The 10485-nt window shown below is 31.3% G+C and overlaps 1 protein-coding gene across 14 annotated transcripts in view; it reads right to left on the bottom strand.

Annotated features, from left to right (window-relative positions):
• Positions 1-10485, bottom strand: part of LOC143255075 (phosphatidylinositol 4-phosphate 5-kinase type-1 alpha-like) — a 92622-nt gene that overhangs the window by 19648 nt on the left and 62489 nt on the right. For 11 of the 14 annotated variants that reach the window (XM_076510147.1, XM_076510145.1, XM_076510154.1 and 8 more), the window contains 4 exons: positions 6751-6882; positions 4924-5101; positions 4370-4563; positions 2023-2123 (listed from right to left, as the gene is read on the bottom strand). In XM_076510147.1, coding sequence (XP_076366262.1) covers positions 2023-2123; positions 4370-4563; positions 4924-5101; positions 6751-6882 — 605 coding nt within the window. The remainder of the gene's footprint in view (positions 1-2022; positions 2124-4369; positions 4564-4923; positions 5102-6750; positions 6883-10485) is intronic. The other 3 variants (XM_076510153.1, XM_076510152.1, XM_076510146.1) reach the window with 1 other exon arrangement.

Genomic DNA, 10485 nt, shown 5'->3' with positions numbered 1-10485 from the left:
ACTAACAAGTGTTATCTTATTGGTGGGCAAATAAAATGGTGAGAAACATTCTCGTATGTTATGTACAGTTAGGTTCAAACCCCTCTCTCCATTCTAGCTGTACAAATAAGCATATTAATGGAAAATCCAGGTACAACATAGACCTGTTTAACTAGCAAACATTTATCATGGGAATATCCACGTACAACATGTAACTGTTTAACTAGTGAACATTTATCATGAGAGTATCCAGGTATAACATGGAACTGTTTAACTAGTGAAAATTTATCACATAAATATGATATTTCTCTAGGTATCTTGTGAAGGTATCCTTTACTGTGTGTTTTAGCAAAACTGTGTGTTCAAAAATGTATTAATCTACTTTATATTTACATTGTACTAAGTAGAATAGCAGAAAACCTTAGCTAATAATCCAAATTTTAATAGTATATGTTTTAAGTTCTAAAAACTATAAGGTAATATTTTTATAAATCCTGAATATTCACTAGTGTGACACACAGTACATTTTATCTAGCTACTTTCACCAGAAACTAAAAAACTAAACATAAACTACTCATTGTAAAAGTGTCATTACTCAGACAAACCACAATTCTGATAGCCTTCAACTTTGTTAGGTTACAGAGCTACCACACAGAGACCCCCTAGCCACACCCACCTTACACATTTTCTCTTGCAGGATATTTTAATAGTTCACTCTTACGTTTAATTACATGTTACCTACAACCAATAGAAAGCCAAGATTTTCATCTTTCAAGTGCTGTATTACATTATATTGTGTTCAGAACAGATAATCGTCAATTTCACTTGCCATACAGACTTCATTCCCATGAAAAAGGTAATGAGTTTGCAACAGCTCTAGTTGCACAATTACAAACCCAGAAAAATTGTGATTGTTAGAGGAAATTGTCTGCATTTTTCATATTAATAATCTTATGTTCTTTTGTGCATTATTTATTTAAATAAAAATTATTAAATGCACTACTACCAGTAGTATAAAAAAAGCAGGGTAAAATGTCATTGACAGCTGTCAAAAAAACAACTCAGGTATGTACATTAAATCTTGTTTTTCCTATTTATTATTATAAGAGTAACTAGGCATAAAATAGGGATCTCTTCAGGTTAGCTAATGTGAAATAAATAATAATATGATAAAAATGTTTCATGAGGCATGCACGTAAGCAGATGAGAGTCGCTCATAGGTATAGTAATTCAATAAAGTAACATGAGTTGCACATTTCCCAAGTGATATATAACTTATACATAATGCTGCAAATAGTAATTAGACATGATTCAAAGTGCAATTACAAGTGCAATAAAATAATAAAGTTTAATTATAAATAGATGTATACTATTATAAGTTTAAAACTATTTAGAACAAACAAATGGTGTTTCATGTTATATTTTTTGTGGTTACGAGGTTAGTCATATTGATCAATGTTGTTTCAAGTCAGGGTAAATAAAATATCTGATAAAATAAAATTAGGATGTTTTAGTGATTACACAAATGAAATTTGAAATTTTTGAGATGAGAAAAATGTTTTTAAATCTTAAGATTAAAATTCCTTTGTATACAGACTACTCAGAACAAATACCAATGTATTAATGGATAAATCTTAATTTTAGTTTGTTAAAAGTACTCTATTGAAAATACAATTCTTTTGCATGTGAAAGACTCATGATGTTAACCTACAGATTGTCAAATTTTATGAAGATATAAATAATATATTAAAAGTTATTAGTAACAAACTTCTAAAGACTTTGAATGAGTAGAAAGAAATTATTGACTACAGCTGGTGCTGAGGAAGTTCATTAGTGAACACTTATCACAGGAATATTAAATTTCTCCACATATCTTGTGGAACTGTTTTACGAGTAAACATTTATCACAGCATGAATATGTCACTCGAGATATTTCTTGAAATTAAACATTCTACAGAATCTACAGAGTGCAATGTTTTTGAATGGCAGCCAGACTTACTAAACATTTTGAAATTCTAAAGAAAACTAGGGTTCATGTCTTACCACTTCTGCTTCTTGAACTATCTGGGTTTCCCCCAAAGGTAAATGTAGAGAAGAGTCCTTCTGCATGTATGGAAAACTTCTTACTGGTGTAGTTGGACAAGCTAAAATTTTAACAATAATTCTATTTTACATTTGTAATGTCAGATATAATAATGCATGCACTTTGTGAAGATCAAAATATATATTACATACATATAAACAATTTAACATATTATAATATTTCATGTTTAATATAAACATACAAGTCGTACAGAGAAACAACAACAGAGAGAACGTGAAATAATATGCATTTCCTCACACAGTTGAGAAATATCAAAACAGTCCATGAAAAATGAAGCTTCTTACCTAATTCTTATCATTCGATACATGTTCTACGGTAAAAAAGGAAGAAAAAAATGGCACCAAAACACAAAAAGGTATTAGAAAGGCTTAAACCATATAGGTGTTTTTATGTAGTAGTTAACTTACAGAAAACCAATTAAAAGTTGAAACAGGTCAGTAACTCGAGCATTATGAAAGCTTAAATTTCACATAATCACCATTTGTTCATAAACAAAACATGGCAGATTTCAATTACAGTAACCCTACTCTCATCTCACTACCCTTAATAATAACTTTATTTCTCTTTTAAGTTTGTTCTTAATATCAAATAGAATTCTTAAAACAATAAAATCACTCTAATATTTATGTTTGTGCTACACACAGATTCTAAGCTTTTCACTTCATTCCATTATTTCATGCTTTAAATCCTCTTTATAAAACGTTAGAATGTTACAATTATAGAAATATTATCATATATATTGTTTAATGTAGCTTGCTGACTATGAACTGTCTGTATAACTATCTTATAAGTAAATATAGATCTTTTATATCTAAACCTTTGAGAAACATATAACCACTAACAAGGTTTAGATATAAAAGATCTATATTTACTTATAAGATAGTTATAACCACTAACAAGGTTTCAGTCATCAGCCTAACAGCACATAATTCAAGTTAACACCACAAGACATTTTACACATAGCAACAATCACAGTCAGCAATGTAACATGTTTAAGTTCACATCAAACACACTAACAGCCATACTCAGCACCAGCTATTGTTACTCTGGTGGTTTGCTTGATTTGAAAGTGGGTGAAAGAACCATACTAGTAATACAGTTTGGTTTGGTTGTTTGGTGTTTTATGGTGCACATCAACTAGGGTATCTGCAACAAACAACTGGTGCAAAATTAAAATACCAGTGAAAGTATTATAAGGTGTAAAAGGAAATTAATTTAAATCTTAAAATGGTAGACCAACATCAGATAAAACTTAAATAGAATTAAAAAACCTAATGGTCCTTAAAAAATTAAAAACATTTGTAAGGTGAAGAGTGTTATCATAGCCAATGACTTGGTCCAATGCCAGGGGTAAACCTATGTCTTAAATGGTACCGTTGCTACAGGTCATAACTATTATGGGCTATTATGAATTGAGTATCACACAGATCACACATTGGTGCATCAGTCCCACTTAAAAGAAAACGATGAGTTAAAAAAACTGTGACCAATGCATTCTCTAGTTAGAGCACTTTTCTCCTTCTGATCCTTATGGAAACAAGACAGCCAAAGTCCAGTAGAGGGTTTTACCTGGAAAAGAATGTTATTATGTTGCTCACTCCAAGTCAATTGCCAACTGCCACAGAGACAAGCCTTGAATACAGAGCCATACTCCATGTATGGAAAAACCATGGCAATGATAGCACCAGAGCAGACACATTTAACTGCAGGGTATGCAAGTTTGTTACCAACGTGGCCTGGTATCCAGAAAAACTGGATAGAAGTAGATGCTAGAGAGAGGTGGGCCAGTCGGTTTTGAATATCAACAAGAACAGGGTGTGAATTAAGATAAGACTGAAGACACAGATACTGACATACGGAGAAAACTAAAGACACAGATACTGACATACGGAGAAAACTGAAGACACAAATACTGACATACGGAAAAGACTGAAGACACAGATACAGAAACATGGAAAAGATACAGATACTGATATACAGAGAAGACTGAAGACACAGATACAGAAACATGGAAAAGATACAGATACTGACATATGGAGAAGAAGACACAGATATAGAAACATGGAAAAGACACAGATACTGACAAATGGAGAAGACTGAAGACACAGATACAGAAACATGGAAAAACACAGATACTGACATACGGAGAAGACTGAAGACACAGATACAGAAACATGGAAAAGACACAGATACTGACATATGGAAAAAACAGAAGACACAGATGCTGATATATGGAGAAGACATATACAGACACATGGAGAAGACTGAAGACACAGGATTTCCTACCTATATCTCCACTAGAACTGGACTCGGTGAATGAGGGCGTACCTTCTGTGTGTGTAGGCGTTGAACCTTCAACACTGTGGGGTGGTGTCCAGCTTACTGTTTTGATTGTTGACCCCAGGCCAGATATGGTAGAGCTACTAGTTTCTGATAGACCACTTCCCAAAGACTCTGTGTGGATTGTCACTTGAGACACACTGTTACAGAAAAGATATTTGATAATTTTGTTTCTTGCAAAGTAATAGTTTCCCTACCAATTAAAGGTTTGTTTTTGAATAGAAGAGACAGAAAACTCCAACTAACAACAAACTTTCTTCTATAGGCTTAACACAATTTTTGAATTTATACTTTCTTCATAGTGCTGAATAAGCATTTTGAACATCTTTCTGTGTTACTTTGTACTGAACTGCACAATTAAAAACATTCTTGAATAACTAGACAAAATGTATTCTAACATGTTTCTTTTTTCTTATAGTGTATATGAAGAAACAGCAAATTACTGACCCATTACTTGATGGATGAAAGATCTGAGGTTAGTGAGTAACAGAAAGCAATACCTAACAACATCACTTCTTTCCAGAGTTGAAGAGACAGTCTTGGAAATACTTGGTTTCACTTGGAGTATGTTCCTCCGTGAATTTGGTACCGGATCTGTATTCGATCTGAACTTTGGAACATCTGATGTTACAACTGATGCAACCCCTGGACCCGTAAGAGAAACATCACTACTGACTTCTATAAAAAAAAAAAGAAAAGAAAGAGATCAAAATAATTCATAATAAGTTAAGAAAACATGCAGGATGAAAAATTACATGAAAGACACAAAAGGAAATATTACAACTCAAGCATTTTCAAAATACATAAGGTAATTCAATAGTTATCATTAACAGATAATGTTTCCATCAACACCAACTTCAATGAGCTTCTACAACCTGTTAAACAACACCAGTTGAAACACGTGCCTGTTAAACCACACCTGTTGAAACACGTGCCTGTTAAACCACACCTGTTGAAACACGTGCCTGTTAAACCACACCTGCTGAAACACGTGCCTGTTGAAACACGTGCCTGTTAAACCACACCTACTGAAACACATGCCTGTTAAACTACACCTGTTAAAACAGATTAAGAGGTTTATTTGATCTAGATTTTGTTCTGAATTTCACTACAGTTAACTTATTACATCACATATTTTAGTTTTCTATTTACAAGAAATGTTCAACAAATTAAAAAAAAAACACTATCAAAAATTAATTACTTGAGAACAAGGAACCCACTTTTTAGAAGTTAACTATTGAATGATTAGTGAAAGAAACTTTCTTATAAATACATAATTTGTACAAGGTTATGTCATCACACATGAAAACATTTACCTCAAAATGGCTGTTATAGGTATTAACACTGTTACTGATAAGGAGAGAACAATGTTTCGACCTTCCTAGGTTATCTTCAGATTAAGAAGGAGAGAATTTGAATGTGGCCATTGACAGACATGTCTTAGGGACGAGAGTACAAATGGGTACAGAATTGTAGGGGGCGTTGCAGGTGGATGTTATGTTCTTAATTAGTATAGGTATTAAGGTGTTCCTTTATATCGGTTTAATTTTAGTTTTAGTTGCTGTATAAGTAGGGCTTTTTTGATTTTGCATTTGTTTATATTTCTTTCCCTACTTAATATCTGGGTGTTTTCTATGGTTATGTTGTGTTTATTTGATTTGTAGTGTTGAAAAACGTGTGAAGGTGTTTTTTTGTGTTCTTTGAATCTAGTTTCTATTTTTCTGCTTGTTTCTCCAATATAGAAGTTGTGGCAGTTGATGCATTATATTCTATGAATTATGTTGGTGTTGTGTTTGTTAGTGTACATTTTACATTGTATGGACTCTAGTTTTGTACCTGGTTTTTGACACAAACATTTAAACATTGTAAATTCAAGATAAAATTTCTTTTACTACCATCTCAAAACTTTAAAAATCCATGACATAATCAAAGAAATTGGTATGAAAAACAGTTAAGGAATAACAGAAACTAATATAAAAAATCTATTCATACAAACTAGTGCAAAATTACTAAATATTCATGGCAACTACAACAAAAAAATGTTAAATATCCTTAGAAACTAGTAACAAAACTACCAAGTGTTCACATAAACTTGTAACCAAACTCGTAACTACTCATGAAAACTAGTATAAAAACTGTTAAATATTCACAAACAAGTAAGTGAGTAAACTTCATATTTTGTGAAGTTTTCATAACATCAAGTAAAAACAGTAAACCAGAAATAAGAAACTGATATGGATATTACAAGGTTCTCTATTCCTTAAAAACTTCATACTGCCAGAACCAAAAACCAATACACATCTTTTATTTCTAGCTACAAGACTAACCTCTTCCAGATGAGGGTGTCACCAACTTGGACCCCATTCCAGTTTCAGTTTTAAGTGGTTCTAGGTCCCTAGATGATAGCCGTGTCTGTCTCACGGATGGTCCTTTATGTTTCAATGGAGAATGTTTCAGAGCTAAAAAAAATTAAACAAAAGTTTAGTTTTTTATGGCAGAATCAACTAGAAAGTTCTGTATAAAAGAGAAATTGTATCAATAAAAATTAATTATTTTTTGATTGGTTTGGTTACAAATTCAAATATATAATTTACTTATTATTCAAATTGTATACAATTAACATCCACACACACATCAATTATTGGTATACTGTGTCATCAGGGTAATTTCTTTCCTGAAATATGTACAACTAACATCTGAAACGTGTCTGTTGAACTTTAAAAGTGCAGTGTCTATTTTCCCTATGGGTCCAGACTTCTGGGAAACCATGTATTAACCTTATGGGTCCAGACTTCTGGAATACTCTATACTGTAAATTGCTCTCCAAAAAATATACTTTTCCCCTCATGTAAGAATACTGATCATTTCTCAAAATCTATCCAATAAAACATGTTTTTATCTGCTATTTATGCCTCTACTGAAAACTATGCAAACAGGTCCTAAAATCATGTTAAGAAAATCACATTATACCTAAAAAACACCATCCAAGCTATCAATTAAACTCATCTAAAATTAAAGCAATCACAAGATATCTGTGGGTTCTAGAGATATATTTCTTGCAGATTTATCTTAAGTACATATTTTTGACAGATCAGATAAATTGTTACAAACAGATTAATGTATCTGAAGAAAGTTTATTTTACTTGAAAACATTAATTCTTTTATCACAGATAACTTATTTTACTCATACCGAAACAAAGCAATATTGAGTTATAATTATGAAATGTATATAACATACAGTTTAACAAAGCTACCCCAACACTTTCATATGAGGTATTGTAGCTACTACCGACATAAAATCTAATAGCATGCAAACAAACAACAAGCTCATTAATTAATTTTTAGTGTTTATATGTGGAATAACAGTAATAATAAATATACCAGCTGGTGACTCATAATTAAGGGTATTCCTTTTTAGCTACTTGGGAAATATTTCTTTATATAAATTACAGATTTTTCATGAAATATACACAAATTGCTACAACATATTCCAGTTTATAGATCAGTAAAGTAATTCTTCTTGAATCTATACATTCTGAAAGAATATGATATCAACTATGTAACAATAAATCATACAAACTTAATTTTCATTTTAAAATTTCTATCCTAATTATTTTACTTTATCTACAACAGTTACAGTATAAAGAGAAAATATTACTTAATTTTCCGCACTACTCCTTTTAAAGTTGTTCTCGTTACTTCAATGTGTTTTTATGTGGATCTCAGTTGATTGTAGCCCTATATTAACAGATGTGTCAAAGTGTACATCATTACATCACCCTTGTAACCTTCAAAGTAGCCAGTAATGTTTCTATACTATAACTATTAATAGGTTTTGTGTATCTTCAAAAATTTGGCAAACTTTCAGTAAACATTATGAATGTCTTTTGAATGTTAAAAGTCAGATTTAATTACATGTTTACATCTGTTCATGAATATGTGGAGCCAAAGTGTTGACTGCTCCCAGTGTATGATGATTTTCATCTTACAAATACTTTCCTTTATCTCAAAATCTTCACATTTCTCTCATGTACACTAAAAATCTAAATAAACAGCAAACTTTCACAAAAATTTATATTTTATCCATCACTTTCTTTACCCTAACTATAAACATTTGGTTGATTTGACTAGTCTTGTAAAAACCATAAAAAAATATGAAAAACAAGTATGTTACACTTATTCTTTCTAAAATGATTGACAAAATAAAAATTTTATTTATTAATGTTTAATTTTCTTAATTTCAAAATGAAATAATAAAATAAATTCTCAAACATCACTTGTCAGAAACACAATAAACAGTCCTCAAAGATCACATTTGTGATACTACACCCAATCATCAAACATCACTTGTCTGTGGTACATGCTTAATCCTCAATCATTACTTGTCTGTGGTACATGCCTAATCCTTAATCATCACTTGTCTGTGCTACATACCTAATCCCCAATCATCACTTGTCTGTGGTACATACCTAATTCTCAATCATCACTAGTCTGTGGTACATACCTAATCCTCAATCATCACTAGTCTGTGATACATACCTCAAATCACTAGTCTGTGATACATACCTAATCCTCAATCATCACTCATCTGTGGTACATACCTAATCCTCAATCATTACTTGTCTGTGATATATACTTAATCCTCAATCATCATTTGTCTGTGGTACATACCTAATCCTCAATCATTACTTGTCTGTGATATATACTTAATCCTCAATCATCACTTGTCTGTGACACATTATGCACTTAAACTCCAGTTTTTTTATTTTTGATGTTCTTTTTACCCTCATACAAGTTTCTCATCTAATCAAAAACAAATATTATAGATCCCAACACATTACCAGTCTTTGAACAAATTAGAAACACATGTCACAGATCCTGAAAACATTACCAGTTTTTGAACTAATCAGAAACACATATTACTGATCCTGACAAAATTACCAGCTTTAACTTAATCAGAAACACATATTACAGATCCTGACAACATTATCAGTTTTCAAACTAATCAGAAACACATATTACAGATCCTGACAACATTATCAGTTTTCAAACTAATCAGAAACACATATTACAGATCCTGACAACATTATCAGTTTTCAAACTAATCAGAAACACATATTACAGATCCTGACAACATTATCAGTTTTCAAACTAATCAGAAACACATATTACAGATCCTGACAGCATTACCAGTTTTCAAACTAATCAGAAACACATATTACAGATCCTGACAGCATTACCAGTTTTCAAACTAATCAGAAACACATATTCGAGATCCTGACAGCATTACCAGTTTTCAAACTAATCAGAAACACATATTCGAGATCCTGACAGCATTACCAGTTTTTAAACTAATCAGAAACACATATTAAGATCCTAACCCCATTACCAGTTTTTAAACTAATCAAAAATACATATTACAGATTCTAACAACATTACCAGTTTCTATACTAATCAGAAACACATATTAATATCCTAACTCCATTACCAGTTTAAAATTAATCAAAAACATATTACAGATCCTGACAACATTACCAGTTTTTAAACTAATCAGAAACACACAGTACAAATACTAGCAACATTACCAGTTTCTAAACTAATCATAAACACACAGTACAGATACTAGCAGCATTACCAGTTTTCAAACTAATCAGAAACACATATTACAGATCGTGATGACATTACCAGTTTTTAAACTAATCAGTAACACTTACTAGAGATCCTGACAACATAAGTTTAAATAGTATTATTTACTTTAATTTGTATTTTTCATCTTTTCATTTTACCCTGTATTATTAATTTTAGAAATACTGCAAATCATATACAAAAAGTGTAAGGTGAAGAAAAGTATTTTGATTCTCAACAAAAAAATCACCCTTCACTTACACTAACCTTGGTAAAGGGTTCACATAAAAATATTTTACATACAACACATTTGTAATGTTTACTAAAAGGTTGCCTAATTTCATCAAGACACACATTGTGAACATTGCAAACCAACAGAACAATATTAATCACTTAGTGTTAAAGATGATGGATACCTTATCAAAATGAATCAAAAC

The sequence above is a fragment of the Tachypleus tridentatus genome, chromosome 7 (assembly GCF_004210375.1).
Source record: "Tachypleus tridentatus isolate NWPU-2018 chromosome 7, ASM421037v1, whole genome shotgun sequence".
In the NCBI taxonomy this organism is placed as follows: domain Eukaryota; kingdom Metazoa; phylum Arthropoda; class Merostomata; order Xiphosura; family Limulidae; genus Tachypleus; species Tachypleus tridentatus.
The sequence above is the reverse complement of the archived record's forward strand: the minus strand, read 5'-3'. Positions and strand labels throughout refer to the sequence as shown.